Here is a 27,664-nt window from a genome sequence, read left to right as displayed (position 1 = left end):
GTCAGTGTCTGCTGGAAATAAAAAAGGAAGTGGGGGGAGGGATTTGGGTTTAAGGGTTTAAAAAAAGAGAAAAAAAAAGCGAACTTTGCTAAATACCTCCAAGATGAGGTGATGTTAAACTGAGCAGTGTGTTTTACTTTCACTATCTCTCCTTACCCTTTTCACCACTCTCCATCTCTTCTCTCCATCTCTGTTTTCTCTCATCTCTTCTTCTTTTCCACCCCAACTCCAATTCTCTCCACCCTATTTTCACTTGTCTTTCCTACCTCTCTGCCTCTCCCCTATCTTCCCCCTCTTTGCCTCTTTTCCCCCCTCTCCCCTATCTCTTTGCCTCTCCTCCCCTCCCTGCTTCTTTTCTCCCCTCTCTGCCTATCTTCCCTTTCTCTGTCCCTCTCCCTTCTCTCTCTGCCTCTCTCCCTTTCCTCTCTGCTCCTCTTCCCTCTCTTTCCTTCATCCTCAGTTCTTCCCTCCCTCTCCATCCATCTGTTTATCTTCTCCATCTCTCTCCCCTTCTCTCTTCTCTCCCTTCTCCTCTCTTTGTCTCTTTGCCTCCCTCTTTCCCCATCCCCCTTCCCTACACAATCTTTTGTCTCTTTCTCTTTTCTCTCATCAGCAATTCTCAGTTGCATGTCCATCATCTCAATACTCTTCTTTTGCTTATCTTTTCTATCATTTTCAGAAAGTTAAAATTCTTTTAAATATTATGATTACAGTGCTCCAGCATGGCCTTGGATGTGCTGGCTAAAACAAAATAAAAAAACAAAACAAAAAAAAACATTGTTTTGCTTCTATTTTCCCCAATTTTGTCATGATTGTGATGGTTGTGAAAATTCAGACATTTGCTCTTCACTTATTAGACTAATTAGTTGATCCCCCCCCCCCCCCACACACTTCCTATTGCTGAACTTCTCACTTGGAGTGGAATCTGTTAGTCAGGCAGACATACTGAGGCAGGCAGGATTGTTGTCTGTCAGCCTTGACTGTCACATTAATTTCTTTATCAGCCTGCCTCTATAGTTTGAATTGTGTTTGCAAGTTTTGATGTACACAGGTCTAAAAATGATCTGACTACGTTCAATAAGAAATACACTGAAGGTTAATGTAAGCATGAGCAGGGAACATCTTGTATTTATTTAAATTATTGATCGAAAATTCTCTTCATAAATTCCTTCATTAGTTGAAGATCCCTTTTTTATCTTTGCTAATAACATCCTCCCTCTCTATCTCCCTCTCTCTTGCTCTCTTGTTAAGCATTTCTCTCCATCAGCTGATGTTTATTTTGACAACTATTTCTTTTCTTTATTTTTTTGTTGTTGTTGTAATCTTGTTAATTTGTCAACCTTCCATTTTGATGTTTTAGTCAAATGTCATTGAGCGTGTTGTTTAGTATTCTTTTCAGATAGAATTCCTCATTTTCCTCCATCACCAGCTGTACTTTTATGTCCCCATATCCAATGCCTACCCCTACCCTTTTACCAAAATACACTTCATTGGTATTTCTGCCATTAGTTGGCCTCAGACTGTGCTATCATCTAACTGAGTGTTTTTAGCTATATTAGAATTGATGTTTGATAAACTCAACACTAATAGCCTCAATTTGTTGGCTGAAGTAAAGCAAAGCAACAATAAAATGATCAACTGTTTGTTAATGTTAAAGGCTAAAATTCTTCCTATCATGTATCATATAATAATTTATCTGTTTATGATCGCAGTGAAACTCTGCTATGTTTGTTTCCTGATTTCTTAATAAAAAAAAAAAAAGAAGTTCTTTTATTATTTTTTTTATTGAGATCATCTCTATCATTCTATTTTGACAATTGATTCTGACTTGCGATAAACAGAATGATGTTAGAGCTGCTTGATATTATTAGCGTTAGTCAAGTTGAATTGTTGCATTGAGATAACTAATGCAATATTAGTTACAATTGTAAAGTTAACATGTTAGAGGTGCAGACACACCCGTATGGTTAAGAAGTTTGTTTCATAAACCACTTGGTTTTGTGTTTGATTCTACTGTGTGGCACTTTGAGCAAATGTGTTTTTTGCTATAATCTTCGGTTAAACAATGCTTTGTGAGTGTAATTTCATAGACCGAAACTGTATGGCAGCCTGTTGAATGTGTGTGTGTGTGTGCGTGTGTGTGTGCATGTGTGCATGCGCGTGTGTGTGCATGCACACTTCGTGTTGACATCACTTGGACAGCAGCGATGTTTGCTTATATTTTGCATAAATCCTACATGCCCTGCATCTTGGTGTCTTCAATCTACAAAGACTAGTGAATAAAGTGCCTTACATGAAAGTAAATAAGGATTTGCCATCAAGAAAGCATCTGGCCATAGAACTTTCTCTCTCTCTCTCTCCCTCCCTCCCTCCCTCTCTCTCTGTCTCTTTTTCTCAGAACAGGCTATCAAGTAGTTTCTTATTTCTTTATTGCCCACAAGGGGCTAAACATAGAGGGGACAAACAAGGACAGACAAAGAGATTAAGTCGATTACATTGACCCCAGTGCATAACTGGTTACTTAATTTATCAATACCGAAAGGATGAACTCAGAACATAACAGCAGACGAAATACCTCTAAGCATTTCGCCCAGCCTGCTAACGTTTCTGCCAGCTCTCCGTCTTATCACTATCAAGTAGTTTCTGTCTACCAAATTGACTCACAAGGCATTGGTCAGCTCTAGGCTGACCATGAGGTGCTGTGCAGTGGGACTGAACCTGAAACCATATGGTTGCAAAGCAAGTCTCTTAACCCTGTAACCAGTCTTGCTTAAAGGCAATTTTCATCCAATATAGTATCCTTGTGATAATTTCTTGGTTCATCATTATTAAGAAAAGGAATATGTTGGAAATCAATACTGTGCTCATGCTTATTTGTTTTAATGTCTGTTTTTCTGTGCTAGAATACGTTGGCCAGGAACTTATTTGAAACAGTATTTTTATAGTTGGATGATCTTTCTATCACCAACATTTTTTGTTCCACTACTTTGAGAGAGCAAAGTTACAAGAACTATGTTGACCAGTAATGTAGATAAGCCAACATCTTTCATACACACACACATGTACATATTCAATGGTTTCTATGCATTTTTTGTCTTTATTTCATTTCACTCACACAGTATTGGTCAACCTAAGGCAATAATAAATGACATTTGGCTAAGGCACTGCACAGAGGAGCTAAATCTTAGACTACTTGGCTTTGAAGTGAGCTTCTTAACCACACCTTTGGTATGTGTACCAATTGTGAAGTGCGAGTGCACAAGAGTGGGATTGTAAGCAGACTGGAAGAAGGAAGACTTTGTTTGTAGCAAATGTAGAAGTAGCTAGCAGCAAGAACACCAGTGAAATAAATTCTTTCAAATGTTATTGGAAGGCACCCTGAAAATAGTTGATAGTTTTTGTTACCCAAGTGAAAGTGGATAAGGTGTGAGGGTGAGTGTTTCAAAAGTATTATTGCTAGACTAATAGCAGAGAAGAAAAAAATGCTGGGAGGTATTACCATTGCTGGCAACAAAGACACTCTCTCTTCTGAATGAAGGTCAAATGTGTGATGTTTGTGTATGAAGTGTAATGTTGCATGGTAGGAAAACACGGGCATTGAATGTAGAGGATATGCCAAGGCTGGAAGGAAAAAATGAGGTAAGCATGCTTCATTGGATATGTATTGAGTAACAGCCAAATTAACTGAAAGAAAAATTGTGTGGAATCATTTGTAGTGTACAAGAGAGCAGACTGCACTTGTAGGGACATCTGATATGTACAGAGAATGCCAGTTGAGTGATGAAGATTCAAGTGATCGAATTGGAAGGAATCTGTGAAAGAGGAAGACTGAAGGAGATATGGAAAAAAAGTGGTGAAAGTTGATTTCAGAAGTCATGATGATGATGCTGATGAAAGAGCACAAGTGGCAATATGCTGTGCCATTGAAGACTCATCTAATCTACATAAGCATGGAAAGGCAGAGATAAAAATGATGATGATTGTGTGTGTGTGTGTGTGATGTAAAAGAATAGCGATTTTGAATCCAGGGAAGTACCTTACAAGTATAATCCAGATTCTGGCTAACCACATCAAGTTTACTTCAAAACCCATAAGTGGTAACATTTTGAATAAAGTTGCATGGATACGTATACCCTAGATGAATTTATAATGCAACAGGATGCAACTGGTTACTACATCTTAGGATATCTTTGCAGTAAAAACACTTATTGGACAGAGATTTGAAGTGAATGTATTGTATAGAATATTGCAATAAACAAGCCTTTGAGGATGTATAATTCTCCATTTTTATTTTTAATGTTACATATATGTATATGTATATACAATATGGTTGAATTAACAAAGAAGGTTTTGTGTGTACACTTGACCAACTAAAACTGGCAATCAAATCTCCTGTAAGTCACACCCTGTGTTTTAGTATATCAGTGGGCATGAAATGAAAGTGTGAAAAATGACGTAGTTGTTTCATGTAAAGATGAAATGAAAGTGTAATAGGCTGGTTTGTTTTGGTGAAAACGAAATGTTTCTAATTTCAAAATATATTACTTGCTGTGAACTGGACTAGTGCTGCATTTATATGAAACTATCTTCATAGTATATGCATATAAGTTGAATTATGAAAGGTAAAAGGATATTGTGTTTAGACTTGGATCCCATGGTGAAGCTATCCCATTTTATAGATGTAAATATACATAGGTGTAGGAGTGGCTGTGTGGTAAGTAGCTTGCTTACCAACCACATGGTTCCAGGTTCAGTCCCACTTGCATGGCACTTTGGGCAAGTATCTTCTACTATAGCCTCAAACCGACCAAAGCCTTGTGAGTGGATTTGGTAGACAGAAACTGAAAGAAGTCCGTTTTATATATGTATATATATGTATGTGTTTGTGTGTCTGTGTTTGTCCCCCCCAACATCGCTTGGCAACCGATGCTGGTGTGTTTACGTTCCTGTAACTTAGCGGTTCAGCAAAAAGAGACCGATAGAATAAGTACTAGACTCACAAAGAATAAGTCCTGTGGTCGATTTGCTCAACTAAAGGTGGTGCTCCAGCATGGTCGCAGTCATATGACTGAAACAAGTAAAAGAGTGAAAGAGTCATCCTGAAATGAAACACTGTTGGTCCCTAGCATTTTGGATAAGGAATTATTAGCCCTAGTACATTGCTAATTTCTATTAAGATGTTTTTAAAATATGCCTTGAAGAAATACATAGGGATACTCAACCTTATAATCACTGCTGCATACTCAACCTTATAACCACTGCCACATACTCAACATTATAACCACCACTCTCACCGCATGACTTTATACTTCACATACGCAGATCAGATGTTGGCTCTCTTCCAGCAGACATTCAGGCTGGATATCATCTGCATCAATCTCACCAGCCTTTGAGAGCTTGCAAAGGTCATTATATAAAAATATGATTAAAACAATAGTCTTAGACTATTCATAAATTTATTATGGTAAAGTAGAGAACTTACATAAATTGTCTTTGATTTAAATGGGAGGAAAAAATGAGATGAGCAACAAAATCCCTTGATATACCAGAAACCTTTATAGAAGCATGGACATTAGTAGGGAATGTATATATTGCAAAACATTTTTCCTTGTATTTTTTTTTTTATAGTTTATAGAAGAAAAGGCAATACCTGTGATCTTTCACATTGTCTTCAAGATTGGGAAAACAGAGGAAGAAATTATTACAGTAGTTGCCAGCCTCGTCTGGCCCCCGTGCCGGTGACATGTAAAAAGCACCATCCGATCGTGGCCGTGCCAGCCTCGTCTGGCACCTGTGCAGGTGGCACGTAAAAAGCACCCACTACACTCACAGAGTGGTTGGCGTTAGGAAGGGCGGCATCCAGCCGTAGAAACACTGCCAGATCAGACTGGGCCTGGCGCAGCCTACTGGCTCCCCAGACCCTAGTTGAACCGTCCAACCCATGCTAGCATGGGAAACAGACGTTAAATGATGATGATGATGAAAACAATGGATCATCAATATATCAAGTTATCCTCAGACCTGGAACTCGGTCTGAATGCTTGCAGAAGGGCGAGATGCTTGTGCTTAACCTGTTTGATGAATTACATAAAAATGAGTACATTCTATCTGATAGGCTTGCACATAGTTTCTTTCTGCTCACTGTTACTCACGAGTCTTGGATTGATCCAAAGCTGTGACAGAGTACCTTCCCAAAGGCACAATTCGCTGGGATCAAATCAGAATCTTGTGTTACTAAGCAAACTTAGTAACTAATATAACCATATAGGTGCAGGAGTGGCTGTGTGGTAAGTAGCTTGCTAACCAACCACATGGTTCTGGGTTCAGTCCCACTGCGTGGCATCTTGGGCAAGTGTCTTCTGCTATAGCCCCGGGCCGACCAATGCCTTGTGAGTGGATTTGGTTGACGGAAACTGAAAGAAGCCTGTCGTATATATGTATATATATATATATATATGTATGCGTGTGTATATGTTTGTGTGTCTGTGTTTGTCCCCCTAGCATTGCTTGACAACCGATGCTGGTGTGTTTACGTCCCTGTCACTTAGCGGTTTGGCAAAAAGAGACCGATAGAATAAGTACTGGGCTTACAAAGAATAAGTCCCGGGGTCGATTTGCTCGACTAAAGGCGGTGCTGCAGCATGGCCGCAGTCAAATGACTGAAACAAGTAAAAGAAAATAAAAGAAAAAAATACTTACATTTCCCGATCACCCCTCCCCCTGCATTATACAATGTGGAAAATCATCTACTTATTGCTTCTTCCAAAGCTAAAATGAATTGACTCAACACATACTGTATTATGGAATCTCATAGATATATGGTTACACAAGGGAATGCATATATTATACCCTTTGAAAATGTAAGACATGTATACATGGAAGAAATGGGAGACCAACTTATCATATAACACTACAATTTGTGAGATAGAGAGAGTGTTTAGAGGGATATCATACATCGGTATGTGTATGTATGAAAATGTGTATATAAATGTGTCACTAAGGTATTTTTAGTTGTGCTATGTACTGGCTGTGTGTAATTGATGAATAACTCCCATGAACGATTTACTGAAGTTTTATGCGTTGCTCATAATATTTTTCGTGTTCATCTTTGAATGATAAATACAAACAATTTATACACATGAGAATAGATAAACTCTGTAGTTTTGATGAAATAGCTGGTTAGTACTAGTCCGTGACTACACTGTCATGATTGGAGAAATATATTAAATTCAAGACAGCATATCTGTGACTGCCAACTTCTCGGTTGAATAAGTAGTTGTTAAAATAACTATTGTTATACTGTTTCTGTTTGGGCTGAAAGATAAAAATGAGAATGAGAAAGTGTTTTTGTAGTGGTGGCCTCCAACATCCTGAAGTTTTAGTGTGAAAAATTCATCTATTTCTAAGCCCTGTTAGAAAGGTTCTAGAATGCTGATTGGTCAGTTAATCAGCCAATCATGTGAAATGAGTATGCCTAAGCTGCAGACATGGCTGTGTGTTAAGAAGCTTGCTTCCCAATCACATGGTTCCAGGTTAAGTCCCACTTTATAACACCTTGGGCGAGTGTTTTCTTCTATAGCCTCGGGCTGATCAAAGCTTTGAGAGTGGATTTGGTAGACGTAAACTGAAAAAAGCCCATTGTATGTGTTTGTCCCCCACGACTACTTGACAACTGCTGTTGGTGTGTTTATGTCCCTATAACTTAGTGGTTTGGCAAGAGGTACAAATAAGATAAAATGAAGGTTAAAAAAATAAATCCTGGGATTAGATTGTTTGGCCAAAACCCTTCAAGGCAGTGTCCCAACATGGCTCTGCTTCAAATGTTTTACATAATCTTAAAAAGGGGATATCTTTGTAAACACAAAATCTCATTCTGAAATGAAAGAATTATCCCATAGATACATAATTGAAGTAGAACCATGCAATTTGATAGTGTTAACATGAGTGAATTAGGTACAGTTTAAGCTTGTAGTTTCAGAAAACCCTGTCAAATGTAATACTTACTTATTCACATTTTTAAAAAATTAATCATGCATTATCTCATAGCTTTGAGATTTCAATGATGTGATTACTTTTAAATGACATTGTAGCATAGGTGTGAGGCTGGATCTGGCTGGTTTGAACATAAAAGAATATTTTGGCCAAATATGGCTGGTTTAAATGCCAAGGAGGTTAAAGGAAATAACTACAGACCTATGAAAATTAGTTAGCATGTCAAATATTTTCTACAAGCTCCTTTGATATTTCTGTAAGACTGTACAGCTATAGCATGCTTATGTTTTTAGTACTTAAATTCTGTTATAAGTAATATAATTCTATAACAATATTTTGTTAGGAGTTTGTAATGAAATAGTGGCTTTCTTAATATTACACAGATATAAAATTCTATCTACATATAAAATTCTTCCACTAATCAATTTATATGAAAGATGATGGCAGCATACAAATTATGATTTTGGCATAATTGCTTACTCTTGATTAAGCACTACAGACAAAAAGACAATTTCTGGGAATTTTTTTTTTTGACAAACAATATGATAATTGAGAACTACTGTTTCTAATATTTCCAGTTAACTGATATACTAATTCATTCTGAAATATTCCATTGTTTTTGATGAACATTTTGGAAACAAAAGAGTGATATCAATACTCTTAGTAAACTATATTATAGATATATAAAGTTTTTGTCAGTAATTGTCACTTCATCAGATGAAATGGAAGTAAGTGATGAAAGATCCACTCTGAAAAACGATATAGAGAACAAACCATTTAGATTTCGATAAATTTCAACACCTCACAGAAACATCTGCTGCAGGAAGATCAGTTTCATGAAATCATATGTCTAGTGAATAAATAGCTGGACGTTGTGGAGAATGGCATAGAAATCAGAGCTGAATTGCTACATATTTCCACAATCTTAACTACTGAGCAAATGCTTGGCAGCTGAAATGGTTTGTATGAGATGGGGGAGAAATGGGGGAAAATGCTAAAGGGAAAGGACTTGATACATCAAGTGACATAATGGAAGTGAAAAGCCAGTACCATTTGCTTTAACTTGGAGAAATGAAAAAGATAAATAATAAACTGATCTCAGTTAAATTCCTTCTGGTTTTTAGTTTAACTAACATTTTTGCTGTAAAGTACAAATCAACCTTCAACCAAGTGAAAACAAAATTTTTCGCACACATTAACATGTTTCTGCAAGAACGACATACTTTCCAGGAACTTGTCTACATTGTGAATGTACCTCTATCTTCACATCTTCATTTGGAAGTTATCAAACTATTCACATGTTTCAATTATCTTTAAAAAAATTAGGAAACAAGTGAGTTGGTAAATACTTCAAGAAATTTGATGGAAATTACCATATGTGGAAGGGAAAAAGTATTGGTGTTTAGGTGGCATGATGTAGACCAGAAACTAGAAAACATTCTTCTGCAACAGTTTTACAAATTTGGACTGCCCAAAATATCTATATTTAGATATAAGTGCAGGTATGGCTGTGTGGTAAAACGCTTGTTTCCTAACTAAATGGTTCTGGGTTCAGTCCCACTGCATGGCACCTTGGGCAAGTGTCTTCTACTATGACCTCAGGCCAATCAAAACCTTGTGAGCAGATTTGGTAGATGGTAACTGAAAGAAGCCCTATGTGTGTGTGTGTGTGTGTGTGTAATTAATGTGAGTTTTAGAAGAGTATATTAACTGGGCAGATACTGTTATGTTCCAGGTTATGGCTGTGTCAATTAGCATTTAACATTTTTGACTATTATGAGTTATCACTCATGCTGTAAATTCTTCCAATGGATAATTTCATATTCGCTTCCCTGGATGGTAATATTATCTGGAGTGTATATTAGCGATAATGATATAGAATATGTATCTTACCTTATAGCAAGGCACCTGTGCCTGTCACTCTGTCATGCTTTAGCTGCTCGTCACGGAGCATAAAGCCACCTTCTTTTCTATTATAACACCCCTTAGTCAAGGAGTATTTTGTTTGTGTTGAAAGTTATTTGGTTACCTCCCTAATGCTACAATAAAAAAGAAACCCCCCAAAATATCCAGTACACACTGTAAAGTGGTTGACATTAGGAAGGGCATTAAAGTGTAGAAACCATGCCAAAAAAGACATTGGAGCTCAGTGCAGTTTTCCAGCCCCAGTTAGATCCTGTCTAATCATCCAACTTTTGCCATCATGGAAGACAGGCTTAAAATATAATGCTGATATGGGCAAATTGATATTACCCACTTGTTGTTCTTTTTACATTATAACCTTAGCAAGAACTCAAAAAACTACTTATATTTATTGCATAACCCCACTATTTTTAATAGATGGCCTGCAGTTATGTAGTACAAGCAAATACAAAATACTCAGAGATGTGATAATGTGTGTGCATGCATGTGCTTTCAGATGAACAGCTACAATATATTTCTTAGTCTTGTGGGTCAAAAGTATTTAGAGTATTAAAGAAAAAAAAAAGTTTGTAACCATATACTCTTGGGTTTTTAGTATCACAGCACTGTTTCAGCCGGTGGGTTAACCTAGTGCAATCATGCCTTGAGTGTGGAACATATAATGTGGCCTGATGGTGTAATGAATTGTCACAGTCTTAATTTACAATTCAATAAATAAATAAATAAATAAGTGAAATAAGTGTGTCACTCAACTCTTAAATAGTGAAATAGTGTTTGTGTTACTTTGGTTGCTTGGTTGCTTTGAAGTATTGTGGCTTTTGCCCTGTTAGAACAACTGCGCGCACACACACACACACTTGTAATACATAAGGATGCATGTAATAAAATGTCACTAAATTTGCTCTCAGTTATGAGGTTTGTACCACATTTTATTCAATTCTTTCTACAACTAGAATAATGGCTGTCCACAGCAAGTAAATTCTTCTCATGTTCGGCAGGTGAAGTTTTGTTGTTAGCTCTAGTGTTTCATTGAATCTTCGATATTAAGCAATAATAAAGTTGTTGATCTGTTGGTTAGTTGATTAAATCTGTTGGTTTCAGATTTCTGGCTGGAGTTATTTTTCATTATTTACGTCACTAATAATTTTGATAAAAGCATGTCACAATGTATTTTCTTCCCACATCAGAGACTATGTATATCTTAAGGAGTTAAGCTGCTATCTGTTTGGTCAGTCTATTCGACTACTTAGTATTATTAACCAATATAGATGAGTATCAAATTAACTGCTTAATTAAACTGAATTAATGGCTAAGATTTTCAGTGCTGATGATATTAAGACATTATGATAATCATTTGAAGACAGGAGAGTTGTTATTCTTTTGTATTACAAATTGATGATTGTAATGCTTAATAAATGAACATCACTGAATAAAATTGTGTGAAATACCTTTGTAATAGTTATAGCAAGAAATTGCTCTAAAAAATTCTTTATTTTTCTCTTTTATTTGTAAAAAAAATGTTGCATCCATTGAAGACTGTCAAATAATTCATCATTAATGCTGCTAATACTGTTATTATCTTTTCAGTTACATTTGGTAATAATTGTTTTTATTATATTTTATTTTTCAGACTCATATTTCTGTGGGACCAGGTCATGGACCAAAAACTCCTTCGTTGGGGACGGCTAGAGATCGTGAAAAGAAAATCGGTCATCGGAGGGTGGACGAATCAGGTGTTGTGACATATAAAAAGGTACGTTCATTAAATTGTTTTTTTAAATTTGTCTACATTGTCTTAAGATATGCTTAAGCTAACTAAATTCAACTAAAGAACTGGTTATTGCTTTTAGCCGTCTGTGTTATTTCTTCTTGGAATTTTTAAAATCTAAATATATGAACAAGTGGTCTGTTCCTTCTCAACCAAAAAAGATTTTAGATAGATTTGCTAATAAATGCTCTGTGGATAAACACTCCCTATCATTGATGTTTAAAGAGATGGGAAAATAATTTTCTTATCTAAAGAACATAATTTTTAGAGAAAAAAAAAAAAACACAAATGTAATGCCAAGAAATACAAAATGAAAAATTAATTATAGGGTGGCAGCACCAAGCAGTGATTTATATAAATACAGTCTTGTTATCGGTTCAAATATTTTGGGGCATATTTGAACCAATAAGAAAAAGCCGTTCACTGTGGTTTGTCTTGGAGAAAATTTGTCACTGTAGACCAGAGATGGGGAAACCCCCACTCATGGGTGTGACTGCACCTGCAAGCACATTTTATTGTGCCCACATGCTGATATACTCATATGTACAAAATAAAATTAATTTTTCAGTTATAAAATTTATACAATTCTCGTAAACCTATTTATGACATAGGTTGGGTTTCTACCATGATTTAAAATAGTCAAACTCTAACAGAAATCTCCATTTGAATAGAAATTTTATTTTCATTATAAAACACACATTGCTAGATTTGTACCTCCCCCTTAAGACCCAACAACACTTTAGCTGAGAAAACTAAAACTATATTGCATGTATTGAAATAATTTTTATATGAAATGAAAGCTGAAGGGTTGTAGAAGATAGTGTAAAAATTATTCATATCCAAATTTAAATTTTCCTCTCTATTTTATTTTTTACGTTTTAACAAAAAAGTCTCCGAAATCGACGCTTCACCCTCTTTCTGTCAATTGATAAGCTAAAAATACTTAAAAAACCTATTAAAAATCAAAAACAAATCGGTAAAGCTTCATCGAAACAGAAACTACTAATTTGGTGCTTTGTGAACAGGATTATAAAAAAATATTACATTTTTCCTTGAAGCAGTGAAAAAATGTTTTTCAAAAGGGGTGTCGCATTTTTGCTATCAGTTGGTGTCAAGAAGGTCAACAGGAGTTACTTTCATCTGCTATCAGCTTATCGGTTATCACCCTTCCCTATCAACTCACTTGTCAACACCTGTGTGGACAAGGGAGAGAGAAAAATCAAGTTAAACCTTGCAGAACCAAGCAATATCTTAATTTTTATAATTTATACTTTTTACTATTTTTATAACCCTAAATGCATGCATTACCACTTGGCTTTTGTTTTTCCCAGGCAGTGGTTGTAACAAAAATTCCGAAAGTGATAATATAAATTTAACCAGTTTATAACTTTGTTCAATCAATTTTTTAATACCCTTATCAATATGACAAGCATTTATAAAAAGAAGTGCTGGTGAATGTGCTTTGTTTGATGAAAAATGGACTGAGATTTATTTTTTTTAGTGAAATAGATGACAAGTGCATTTGTATCATCTGCAACGAACAAGTAGCCGTTCATAAAAAATATAATATAGAGAGACATTTTGTGAGTAAGCATAAGACCTATGGAAAGTTGAAAGAATCTGAACGTTTTGACATTAGCCTCCTTGAAAGAAAATTTGACCAAAAGACAAGCTTTTTTTAAAAGGCCAATTCTTGAAAGTTAATCAGTTACTTGAGCTAATCATTCGGTATACGGAAATATTGCTAAAAACCTCAAACCACATAGCGATGGTGAATTTGTGAAAGAATGTATCCTTACTGATGTTGAGAATATATGCCCAAAAAAATTTAATTTGTTTGGAAATTTTAGCTTATCAAGAAGAACTATTTCTGATCATATTAAAGATATTACTGAGGACATTCAAAATTCTCTAAAATCTGATTCAGTAGAATTCATATTGTATTCATTAGCTATTGAGGAAACAACTGATCTGTCTAATACTGCTCAGATGGCAATATTTATATGCGCAATAACTGCAAAATTCAACATTCGGGGAGAATTTCTTGCCTTGAAATCAATGCATAGAACAACTAGAGGTGAAGATTTATTTCAAATGATCAACTCAGCCTTGAAAGATTTTGATTTACCATATGAAAAAATGAGTGGTCTTGCTACAGAGGTCGCTCCATCTATGGTAGGTCATGAAAAAGGGTTCATAGCTCTGACTAAGAACGAATTTAAGAAACGTCTTTTGGATCCAGAAACTTTGTGCACTGCTTTATTCAGAAGGAAAGTTTATGTGCAAAATCTCTAGAGATGGGTAATGTAATGAAAGTTGTAACTAAGGTCATTAGTTTGATAAAAAGCAAAGGGTTGAATAATAGGAAATTTAAAGAACTTTTGAAATAGCTTGAAGCTGAATATAGGGAGTTATTGTACATTGTGAAATTAAGTGGTCAAATAAGGACCAAATGCTTAAGCAATTTTATGAACTGAAGGAAGAAGTGAAAATTTTTATGGATATTAAGCAGTGTTCCTATTATAGAACTGGAAGATAAAAAGTTTCAAAGTGGTTTAGCATTTTTAGTAGATATAATTAGTCACTTAAATAATTTGAACTTGAAACTACAAGGCTCCAATCAGCTAATAACCAGTTTGCTTTCTCATATCAAAAACTTAGAATCGATACTTCATTTATTTGTCACACAATTGAAAAGAAAGTGCTTCACACATTTTGCAAAATTGAGTGAACAAAATCCTGAATCAACAAAGGAATATTCTGATAAGTGTGAAAGTCTTTTGAAGAAATTTGAAAGTAGATTTGAAGAAATACAAGATAAAATTGAACTACATGTTTTTGAAACACCTTTTGATATGTGTCCTGAGGGGGCTTCAGATTCCTTACAATTAGAATTGATTTGCAGTTGGATAACTTAATAAAATCAAAATATAGTAATCAGTCTTTATTGGACTTCTACAAGCCCATCAATCCTGAGAAACCCTCCCCTTTACATAAAAATTCCTTGAAATTTGTATCTCAATTTTTGACAATTAATCAATGTGAGCACTTTTTTTTTTATTCCAAATTGAATTATGCCAAAAAATTGTCTTTGTACCAGACTTACTAACAAAAAACTTGAGTATTGAACTAAGAATAGCAGTTTCTTCAAAGACTTGATATTCCTAAACTTTCAAAAAAAAAAAAAAAAAAAAAAGTAGTTTCATCCTTCTTACTAAACAAAGCCAAATTTTAAAGTTTGGTTAATTAGCTTTGATAAAATTATTACTAGGATAAATTTGTTTAAATATATCATTTACAGATAATACTATTTAGGTATTAATGTAATTTTTCAAAATTCAATTTGGTCTGTGCTTGACTGTTATGATTTCTCCAACATAAGGATAGGTACATTTTGAAAAATATAGAATACCTCATAAGTAATACAAATGTCCTAAATTCAGTGACGGTGTTGAAGATGTTGCGTGTTAATTCAGTGTGTTAAACTTACCTTTATTAATGGATATCAAATTATACATAGATATATACACAGATACAAGAATCAGAACTTGTGATCTGCCTGCAGACCTTTTTCTTTGGAAATTTTTGCTCGCCACACTTAAAAGTTACCCCACCCCTGCTGTAGACAAATGGTGTAAATACACCTAAAATCAGCTCGCAGCGCAACCTACCCAGACTGTGAGATGCAAGCATTTTGTAGTGGTTATCTCCTCTTCAGTCAGAAACTGGACAGAGTGTGCTGCGAGCTGGTAAGAGAGAGATCATCTCTCTTAAGATATTCCAGTCATCACTGGTTGTGCTATCTGGTGGCCCACCATAAACAGATTATAGGGTGGCAGTGATTTGCATAAATACAAGGTTATTACCAATTCAAATATGCTTGGGGCATGTTTGAGCCAGTAAGAAAGCCATTCACTGTTTTGTCTTGCAGAATATTTCTTGTTGTATACAAGTGGTGCAAATACACCTAAAATCAGCTCTCAGCACCATCTACCCTTGTATTTGGAAAAATAAGCTGTATTAGCTATGAATATATACAACGGATAAAAAATCAAGATCTTAATGGGTAGTTGTGAAAGTAACTATGCATTTACTTCTCATAAATACCAACAAAGTTAGCCATATTGCATGGTTTAACATGAAATTGCTACATAAATTTATTGACAAATGTTACAACCACAGCCATTAACTGGTTTATTCTCTTTGAGCACTTTCCCTAGGTTCTTTTCTTTTTTACTTTCCAAAGTTGCCTGACCATCAGTTGGTCTTTTTTTTTTTTGGAAACAGACTTCATCTTTTTTTCTGTTTTTTGTCCAGCACTGAAATTTTCTGAGAAGCATAGACTTTATGTTGCCTGTTACTGTTTGTTGATACTAAGTGATCCTCACTCTCTTGTATTCATTAACAATATGGAAGAAAGTATGTGCTTAAAGACTGCTTTCATGTCCCTCCTACTCAACTTGACCTTTACTGATTCATAAAATCTATACCAATCATGTATTTCATGTCAAATTTGATGATATTGAGGCAAATGGCTTTTCTTTGTTCTGTCATCTGGTGACGTACTTTTCTTCATTAGTATAATAAAATCATTAAATTCTTCTTATCTTTTCAAAGTTTGATAACATAATAACCTCTTTTTAAATTTCCCCTTATTGATACATCTCAGCCTCCTTTTTCTGTTTGGTCACACAGTTTCACACCTTATTATTAATTTTTTCCAAAAGTTTCAGGAATAAATCTGAAGGAGAGTAAAGGCTATTGCAATAAACATGATGGCCTAAGTAGAATATCATTCATCATAATCTTTTAGTATCCATATGCCATACTGGCATCAATTAGCTTGACTGGATTCGATAGGTCAGAGAACTGTGTTGAGCTCAAATCCATTATTATTCTTCCTCTCAGATTTTCTACAGAAATACAATTGATTTTCCAGTATAAATTTCAAGTAAATTATCATTGGAATCGTTGGAATTGTTTTGAAATAAAACTTTATAGGTTTTAATGGAATATATTGTTTGAATTCCAAATAGTTCTTGTAAGAAATCACAGCTTCATCAATAAAATCTTTTATATGTGGGTTATAAAATTATGTCACAGTACATCAGGGGAGCAATGAACGACAAGCTATAAGAGAAGGAAAGAACCTTAAAAGCAAGAGAGGTTTGCCAGTGTTCTGTGACATGAGGAGGAGAAGCATAAAGCATTCCAAATTGTGAAGCAGCATCAGTGTAAATTAAGATGTTGTTGGTGAAAAGCCTATGTGCAATGACAGTGGCACACTCTCCTTGATTGATGTGGAGAAAATGCTACACTGAGTATTTGGTGAATGAACTAGACTTGTTTAGATGTAACAAAAGATCCAGCTATCAGGGTTGCAGTGAAACTGTCATTGGCCTGGTCACAGTAGTGAGATGAAAATTTTGACACCTTAAGAAATAAATGAAAGTGAATCTAACAGTTTTTGTTTATTTTTAGATGGCTAAAATGGATCTTCCATGTTGTAACTGCCATATTCTCTCTCTCATTCTTTATCTTTCTCTCTCCTCACACACATACACACACACACACACACACACACACACACACACACACACACACACACATGCATACGTACACACGTACACAAATTGTTCATACACATAGACACACACTGTAAATGAATTTTAAAAGAGAATTTTGCTCATAAATACTGTAAGCTTGCATTTTGTATATTTAATGAAGAACAGTCTTTCACAGTGAAGAGTTTGGCACTACACTCTCTAGGTGGGTTACATGTTGTTTTCTAACTACTGAACATCATCTATTATTCATATCAACACATTTTCACCATGTTCCCTTCCTCCCTTGGTACCTTCACAGTGAGCAATGGCAGTTTAGCCTTCAGTTTCTGTAACAGGAACGAGATTCAGCTAGACATAACAGGTGACTAATTGTTTTGTTTTATCATTTGAAATGTTATGGCTGAATTGTTAAAGTTTGATATAATGGCAGTCGGCTTATGTGTTCCAACTCTGACAGCGTGCTTAAAGAATGCAATAACTTAGAGGTTATGAAGATAGAGAGGAATTGTGAAGTATTCTGCAGGTCATTTGTTGTAACCAGATTTGATTTTGTGCCAACAAGAAAAATATCAAGACTAATCTTTTTGCGATGCCCAACCATGAGCTAATGAGGAGGCTTGTTTATGCAGTTGCTTGACCTACTAGAAATAACATGCAAATCTTCCTCAAATCACAACCTACCATCTTCACCCCTCCACCCCCCCAATCAACAGAAAGAAAGGCTGTGAAATATCTGATGATCTTATGCCTGAAAATATGAGTTGGTTACCACTGGAATGCATTTCATTGTATCATCTCTGCTGCTTCAGAGCTGGCTTGAAACTAAGCAACAGGTCCTAATGCAGTCTATTACCACAATAATACAGTCATTTAAAGCTGTTATTTCAAAATTGTTCTTCATGAATAGGCATTGGTGTGGCTGTATAGCAAGGGAAGTTTGCTTCCCAACCACATGGTTCTGGGTTCAGTCCCACTGCATGATAGCCCCAATCTGACCAAAGCCTTGTGAGTGGATTTAGTTGATGGAAACTGAAAGAAGTCCGTCATATGTGTTTGTGTGTGACTTTTTGTTCCACTCCATCACTTGATAACTAGTGTTGGTTTGTTTATATCTCTATAACCTAGTGGTTCAACAAAAGAGACGGATAAAGTAAATACTAGAGTTTTAACAAAATAAGTACCGGGGTTGATGTGTTCAACCAAACCATTCAAGGTGATGCTGGGACACAGTCCAATAACTGAAACAAGTAAAAGATAAACGATGAAAAGATGCATCATTGAAGCTATTTTCATCACTCATCAAGAATACATATAAAAAGAACCCTATTGGTGCAATCCATTTCTTTTAGGCTCTAGCAGCTATATATGGGGAGAACAACACATGTTAGTTATACTTTTTGCAAGCTGTGCGTATTCTCTTTTCTTAGATTTCTTAGTCAGGATAGCTTTTATTAGCAATATTACTAAGATCAGAGCTTCCACTGTAATTTTAAGCAAGGCATGGCTGTGTGGTTAAGAAGCTCATTTTGAAACTGTGTGTGGTCTCAGGTTCAGCCCCACTGTATGGCACCTTGGACAAATGTCTTCAACTATAGTCTTGAAAGTGAATTTGGTTGATGGAAATTGTGTGGAAGCTTGTGTGTGTGTGTGTGTCGTTCCCACTGCTTGACAACTGGTGTTTGTTTGTTTACATCCCCATAACTTAGCAGTTCAGCAAAAGAGACAAGATAGAATAAGTGCCAGACTTAAAAAAAAAAGTACTGCAGTCAGTTTAATCAACTAAACCCTTCAATGCCGTGCCCCAGCATGGCTGTAGTCCAGTGCTTGAAACAAATAAAACATAAATTCAATTCTCAAAGATCATGGATTCATTCTACTTTATATGAGTCACAGATGGTTTGAAACCTTGGCGAAATCTAAAGATAATTATCTTTTTAATTTTTGCTTGAAGATGTGAAGTTTGTGAGAGAATGAATATGACAGCAAGCTCCCAATAAACTTTGTATTTTCAGAATGTGACTGAAGGAGACTGATATGATGAAAATGTGAAAAATACTTGTAAAAAATATTTCCTCCTATGACTTATTGATCTCCATGCTTTTTAGCTCATGTAGCCCCTAGTGGCCTTGTCAAGTCTGGTTTCTTTCGTTTTGAAATTTGTAAATGATCTGTTTTGTTTTGTCATTTCCAATTTCATAACTCATATTTCAAACAGCATTGTTTTTTACACACTGTTCTTGTGTGTGAATGAGGAGGTGCTGAAAAGTTCTTGACTTTAAGGGTATCATGAAAGGTCTGGTTTGAAGCTCAACCTTCTTAGATTTTTTTTACAGGGCTTACAAAAACTGAAGGACCTCTGCAGTAAGTGTGTGAATCCAGGAAGGGAATATGTTGAATAAAATCATAATTAACTGATCTTCCTGTACTTTCTTTTACCCTAACCCTAACTTTTCAGCACCCCCTTGTATATGTGAGAGAAGAGAGGGAGCTTGCTTGTATGAGAGTGTGCTTGTGCATGAAACATGAATTGATCAGTGATCACCCAACTGTGGTATTCAGAGCTCTGAAACGCGGGAAGAAATTAGATTAACTTAATTTTTACCATATGAATGTTGTTTGTCCTCCTTAACTAAGTGTAGGGAAACCTCATCATCCTATCATCATCTCAAGCAGAACACTGATATCTAAACAATGTTTAATGTCCTCACCAAACACATTGGTCTGCAGTCAGTAACTTGCATAGGGTTTCCATCCATTTCTTTCAAATAATTTTTCTGCAATTTGTGTGTGTGTGTGGGTGTGTGTGCGTGCGTGCGTGCGTGCATAAGTATGTACATATGTGTGTATATATATGTGCATTTGTGTGTGTATGTCTATGTATGTTTTGTGTGTATATACAGGGTGCAGTGAATATGTCTAAATTACACAAAAATGAAAATAACACTGACATCTTATTTTAACAGATATAGTTACCAAAATTACGTAAAAATATCTTGAAATACTTAAGAGTGACTTTATTCAATAAAATTGCCATTGGCTTCAACCATGGCCTCCAAATTATTTCGGAATCTCTTGTAACTCTCCTGGACAGTCTCCTTCTTTAAGTTGGTGAATGCTGCCATTTTGGCATTTGGAGGAGTTTTGTTGAACTCTTGCTCAACTGTACGGGGGATGTGGTCACAGAAATTATCTGACAGCCATGACTGGGTGCTCCTGTTTGTGTAGCATGGTGCAGAGTCTTGTTACCAGATATAAGGTCTTCCAGTAGTCACCCTCTTGACCCAGGATAGCACCACCTCCTCCAGGCACTTGATGTAGGCCTCCGTGTTGAGCCTGAGGCCATGTGTGAAGATGAATGGAGGCATAACGTTGCCATTACTAGTGATCACCCCAAACACCATGATGTTGACTGGGTATTTGATTTTTATCACTCTCAGTACATGTTTTGGGGACACAGCAAGCCAACGGTTGTTCTGTGTGTTCACCATCTGTTCATATTGGCATTTCCGGTGCAAATGCCAAGCAGTATAGCATGTTGTTTCCAAATTTCTGGCAGAGTAAATAGCATGGTGCTGTTTTTCTCACAGGTGGTGCCCAACTTCCCCTACTATACTGTGTAAATGACAAAATCAAAAACAAATAATGTGCATATGCAAAATTAAGAATATCAAATGGTGACAATTTATCTATTACACTCTGTATATATATATCTGTATGTGTATTGTGTGTGTGTGTGCATATATACACACACAGAATTTATATAGTTGTATGGATTGCATGTGTCTATGTATATACATTTGTGTAAAGATGTATTTTCTGCACACACACAGAAAATTGTAATACATAGTTGTGCCCTCTTATCAACTCTACCATCTTCAATATGAAGGTTGCAAAGAGCTCATTATCAGCACATGTGCACCCACATTGATATAAGCAATCATGCATGTAGTTGAATTGCTATCAGTTTTCCTTGACTAATTCAGAGTCAGAGTAGTGTTTAATTACTCACTTAATCACGTGATCAGATTGACTTACCAGTCATGCCAATCCTCTTTGACCACCACCCCTTTTCAGTGACATCAAGGAGAGAACACAATACACAAGATAATAGGACAAGCATGTCACTGGGAATCACTCTCATAGTTGGCTATAGGAAGTTAAGTGATCGCTTCAAGCTTTTCAATTCATTCCACACATACACAACCTTCATATGAGCCTACTTCTTTATATATATAAAAGAAACTGAACTTCTTTTCAGTAGAGGTAACATAAAAATTCTACTTTTATTTTATTTTTTAATTCCATTTCATTTCCTTGAAAATTTGGGAGACTTTCTGTACCTGTGTATAAACCAAGTAACAATTCCCACATTTCTTCTCATTAAACCTATTTTATTTTTATTCACACACACACGTACACACACACAGGGGCAGAAAAGTTTTTGGCTTTAAGGATGTCACAAAAGGCCCAGTTGGAGGCCCAACCCTCCAAGTTCTTTTATAGGGTTTAGAAAAACTGAAGGACCACCGCAGTAAGTGTGTGAATTTGAGAGGGGAATATGTTGAATATAATCATAAGTGATCCTCCTGGAAGTTTTTAGCACCCCTTTGTGCACACATACGCATGCACGCACAACGCACACACACAAACTTGTGAACAACCAAATTTAGTTGAGCTTCATAATGCACATCTCATCACCCCATTTCTCCATACCTCCCTCAAACCCAACTTCCTTATTACAGTTACCGAAAGCCTCTGACCTTTCTAACCCCATTAACTGCCTTGGCTCCAGGATTTTAGGATAGCTGGTCTACTGCCATGCTGTTTATACTGCCAGTCACCTGGGCCACCTCAGGCTGTTGAACTCTGCATGCCTGAACAATTGAACAGGTGGATGGTTATTTTTAGGACAACAGCTATTCTCTTATCTTTTGATAATGACGGATATAAAACTCTCTCTCTCTCTCTCTCATTGTGTGTGTGCTTTTGCTCACATACATACACACCAACCAAAATGTATTCAAAAGAATAGTACTGAAAATAAAACAAAAAAATTGTAATAAAATTGAAATTCTGAGAAAGGCTATTGGATGAATGCTTCCTATAATTTTAAAGGCCTGTCTGGTTACACTTGGTCATATTGGGTCACACTTATTCTCTTTGAGAATTACATTACTTTGTGCACTGATAGTTTATACTATTGAATTTGTACTGACTTTTTTTTGCATATTATTTCTACAATGGTTTTTTAGAATTTTGTATTCTTTCTTGCAAAAGACTTTTTTTTTATACACTTTTGTTTGATTTACTTTTGAACTATCTTGGGTGTTGTTTCCATGTTTTGGACTTTGTTTCCAATTCTCTAACTGATACAGTTCTAGGAATTAGCCATCAGTATGCAGGTGATCTCATGGATAGCCAATTTTAACCTTTGTTATGTATTGAACTATAATACACTGAAGGTAGTCTTGATGGACATTTACCTGACTTAATTTCATTAATGAACTTAATGCTAACTCTCACCTTGCTAGCATCACCCTTAATCATAGCTTATACCAAGTTTGCTTAGTTACCACCAAACTACTAAGTATGGATCCCTATTAAAGGCTGCTAGATCAAGGAATGTGGGATATAAGGGCTAGCTCTTGCCTAAAAATGCTTGTAGTTGCTTCACTAAGAAGGCGGCATTGGTAGTTTCCCCTTCTTGATACAAACCTTAATTCATCTTATCTGAGTTCATTTTCTTCCTAATTAAGTGTGCTTATAACTCTGTAACTTTCCATAAGGCTATCAGTTTGATGTCTTTGTAGCTTTTCATTTGTAGAATATTTCCTTTACCTTTGTAGCAGCTGATGAGGATACTGCTATGCTATTCATTTTGAGTGACATTTCCAGGTACTTTCTGATTGGCTGTGCAACTATCAGGTTTTATTTCAGATATTCCAGTATCATAGCAACTATCCTTGATGATCGAGCTACTTACCCTACTGTTATACCCTTAAGGTTCTTTTCAACCATATTGTTGCCAAATTTAGTAGCTAGTCCTTCTGTTGGGACTATTTGGGGTAGCCCCACTACTTTTCCATGCATTTCCTTTATCCAGCATTGTCCATTGTAACATTTCTTCCTTGCTGGCATGAGTGAGGATGTGTGTATTGCTATCATTATATGCACACCTTTTCACCAATAACATCCTAATTCATTCATGCACATGTGTTGTGTGTAAGATGACTTGCCTCGTAGAGTCCCCCCTCCTCCCAGCTTGTCAGCTCCTATGCTAACCCAAGCTAGCATAGAGAACACTTTAAATGATGATGATGATATGCAGTCTTTTCACAAATCGCATTTTCATTTACACATACATGTGTGAATTTATGTGTCAATACTTACACATACATGTGTATGCATGTATTAATGTATGTATGTGTGTGTGTGTGTGTGTGTGTGTGTGTGTGGAGGCACATGGCCTAGTGGTTAGAGCAGTAGATTCGTGGTCGAGGGATCGCTGGTTTGAATCTCAGACTGGGTGATGTATGTGTTTATGAGTGAAACACCTAAGCTCCATGTGGCTCTGGCAGAAGGTAATGGCGAACTTCTGCTAACTCTTTTGCCACAACTTTCTCTCACTTTTTCCTCCTGCATCTTGCAGCTTACCTGCGACAGACTGGCGTCCTGTCCAGGTGGGGGACCTATACGCCAAGGAATCCGGGAAACCGGCCCTAATGAACCAGGCATGGCTTGAGAAGGAACCAACAAAACAATATATATATATATATATATATATATATATATATATATGTCTGTCCATATGTATTTGTGAGTGTATATATGTATCTGGATGCATGTGTGCACATGTTTGTATAAATATATACCTACATGTATTTTATTTTTAATTTGCAAGTGAATATTTCAAGTGCAAGTTACCTTAAATATAACTGGGTTAATATCCATCAATTAGATAACAACTTCATGGTTATCTACTCCTTCTTTGCTTTGTCCTTAATTCTTTTCTAATCCTTTTTGAAGCTTCATGTTTACGATTTAATTTATTAAGTCACTGGTCTGTTCTTGCAATAAACTAATTGACTTGTTTTGTTGTTTTGGTTCAGTAATCTTTGTATACAAACCTACAAACTGTAAATCTTGCTAATCTCTGCGTGTATGTATATGTGCAACATGTGTGTCTATTTATGTTTGTATGCTTGTGTTTTTATTCCCACTGGTATACTTGTAAGTAAAAATATATGGATAGATGTATACATTTACAGCTGTAGTATACTGTTCATTTCTTATAAATATATCAAGGACATGACATAGCTGAAAAATCTAGATGGAATGTAATGTAATGCAAAAACCTTAGCCACTCAGAAATTTATAAATGTCAGTTTGATAGATCTCTTGATAGCACATCCTATTAGCAATGATCTCTTCTTTTAGGTTGACTGTATTTGTGAATTAGGTGTTGGTGTTTCTCCTTCACAAGACCTGATGTGTGTCATACAATGACTTGAACTCTCTTGCTTGAGCTAAAGGGATACTGTCTTTAGACAATTTTTTCTTATCCCAATTATATATATTTACACGCACGCGCACACACACACACACACACACACACACACACACACACCATAAGAATTTTAAAACTTTGTGAGAATGTGAAACAAAGCTTTTTTGGAACAGTGGATCTCAAGCAAAGACAAAAAAACAAAACTAAATAACAGTATAAATATTAGGTTAAAAACTCTTTTGGGTGGGAAGAAGTCCAGGACTGCTGCTGCTACTACACACATGCACATCATCATCACATTCTTCATGTTTAGGTTTTGTAAAAATTTTCCTGGTGATTTATACTTTTGCTTGGTTTGGTGATGTAATATTTCAAATATTAATTGATCACATCAGGTATTATCATATTAAGCTATCCACCACCAAAACATACCACAGCTGCTGCCACCACCATCGTCATCACCACTGAACAAGTATCAGTGAAATTTCATACCGATTGCATATATTGATCAATAGTAAATCCGTCTCTGCTACCTGGATTATTTATCTATTCTAAGTTACTTTCAGCTGTTTCACTCTGAGCATAAAGCTAGTGAACACACTTAATCTAGATTTAACAGTTGTCCAAAAAAAAAAAGCAACAAAAAAAAAAAAAAGAAAAACAAACGTTAACACAGAAAAACAAAACCAAAAAAAAAATTGAAGAAAAAGAAGAAAAAAAAGTTTTACATCTGACAGATGACTACAAAGATCTTTTGCCAAGTTACTGCAAAAGTGCTGGTGCATTCTAAGAACATTTGCAGAATATACCCAGTTAATGGATATTTTGTCCCACTATTTTCTTCTCAATGAAGATATTTCTGGTTTTAGCAGAGATAATCTGGCAGCCCCATTGACATGGAAACAAAAAGATCTCATTCAATGCAACCATCTTATTCAGATCCTAAGTTATATCTTGATTTACTGAAACCTGCTGAATTGTTCTTTTGGAATAGTTTTGCTAACATCAGAGATGTCCTTTCGGATGAGGAGCAGTTTTACGTAAATAGCTTTGTTTTCTTTTTTTTCATTTCATTTTTTTCTTTCCTGTTTTGAATACTTCTAAAAGCCGCATAAATATTAGTTTATCAATCCAAATTAATTTCCTTGCTCAGTTTTTGTAGGTTTTTTTTTTTTTTTTTTGCTTTAATCTTATATTTTTGTTCAGAGAAGGTGCCTCGGTTATATGAACTATATGTTCTTTTCCTTTTTGTAAGCCAACTAAAGGGAATATAGCAGCTATCTTTCTGCTTTCTGATTCATCAAAACAGCACCTGAAATAGGCTAGCTTTCTACAAAATCATCTTATGCTACTATAAGTATAATGCTTTAGATTTTGTGTGAACTCTGTCCTTAAAACCTCTCCATCAACCTAAATTAATTTGAACATTAGAAAAACTGACAAATGGATAAATGTTTAATTGCATCCTTAATTCATAAAAGTGACTATTAACAAATAGAAAATGCCAGATAAAATTTCAGTTTATTATGTAATCTGGTGTAAACACAGATTTCTTCTTTAGTATAGCTGTGTTTGAACTATTTATTTGTGTGTGTGTGTATGTATGGGTGTCCATTCTTCTGAAAAAGTCAAAGTTTTAGCCCACATTTTTCAGCTAAATTTCAGGAGTTTACAGTTACATGGATATTAGATTTTAGGAGCTGAAATTAAAGTACAACCCAAATACATCAGAAGTAAAGACTTAAACGATCTTGTAAATGAATAAGAGTGAAGTCAGGGGCAAAATGAATGAATTAATAGTATTAGTACCAATAATTATCTGGTATACATTTTAAAAACACTTGTCAAACAAAGGAAATATGGCCCTAAGAATATTGATTCTTGTTTTACTTGTATCCATCACATTTAGTTGATTAACTTCATCATGGTTAGTCACACTCATCATTGTACTGTATTTTGATAAATTAAATAATTCAATGCAGTTTAAGGATACAGATGATTAAAACAGAAACAGTAAATATATTAATAGAAATGAATTACTTATAAACTTTATGCTTGCAGAACTGAAATAGTAATTTATTATGGCTTTTAAACTAAAATTACATGGTAGATCTTAAGCCTTTTAAATGTGTAAGTTTATTAAAATTCTGCAAAAACTACACTACTCATCATCTCCAGCACTGAATAAACTTTATAATCATCAAGATGAATGATGTCATTTTACAGTTCTTCTTCATCATTATAGTTTGAACATCGTCTTCATCATCATCATTCCATAGATATTTGTCGTCTTATATTACCATGTGGTACATTGAAAATTCTGCATTTCTTGAATGATTTGATAATAATGTTAGCTTAAATTTTCATGCATGAATTAATGATCCCTCCACAAATCAGAGACAGGGATGGAGCCTGTATATTGCTTCATGTAGGACTTTCTCATCTTTGGCATTTTTTTTCCCAAGTAAAATTATAGTTTCATCTGCTTTTCTCTTGTTTATATTTCAACAGAACTGTTTTTTCCTTACTTCATTTCTCTGGCATGCCAAATTAAGAGTTGTGTAATCTGTTCCTCACGACATGTTTAATAAAGAATGGTAGGAAGAATTAATTTCCATACTATAACATTTATATACAGGACAATCCATAGCAAATGTTGATTGTTACCTTCAAAAAGATTAGGATTAACTTTTTACACAAGATACCCTTCCATTAAAAGAGTCAGGTTTTATTCAAGTAAATATTTCGTGTGTGTGTGTGAGAGAGAGAGAGAGAGAGAACAAAACTGAACTTCATTCCCAGACACTTTTTCTGCCTGAAAATATTTGTAATATCTGCAGTAGGGTCTGTTTGTCCAAAGCCAGACTTGCTGGTTGCATGAAATCTTATGACAGCATTTACTAATTG

The 27,664-nt window shown here is 35.3% G+C and overlaps 1 protein-coding gene across 19 annotated transcripts in view; it reads left to right on the top strand.

Annotated features, from left to right (window-relative positions):
• The window catches only part of LOC115219721 (phosphatidylinositol 4-phosphate 5-kinase type-1 alpha), a 285,819-nt gene that overhangs the window by 96,946 nt on the left and 161,209 nt on the right, over positions 1–27,664 (top strand). For 18 of the 19 annotated variants that reach the window (XR_005002153.1, XR_005002152.1, XR_005002151.1 and 15 more), the window contains exon 3: positions 11,546–11,668. Coding sequence is in view for 7 of the 19 variants with exons in the window: in XM_036509545.1 (XP_036365438.1) it covers positions 11,546–11,668 (123 nt within the window). In the remaining 12 variants the exon portion in view is untranslated. Of the gene's footprint in view, positions 1–11,545; positions 11,669–25,323; positions 25,798–27,664 lie in introns of those variants that run through there. The other variant, XR_005002157.1, reaches the window with a different exon arrangement.

Source organism: Octopus sinensis, linkage group LG15 (assembly GCF_006345805.1).
Source record: "Octopus sinensis linkage group LG15, ASM634580v1, whole genome shotgun sequence".
Lineage (NCBI taxonomy): Eukaryota > Metazoa > Mollusca > Cephalopoda > Octopoda > Octopodidae > Octopus > Octopus sinensis.
Note: the sequence above shows the minus strand (reverse complement) of the source record. Positions and strands in the feature narration are given on the sequence as shown.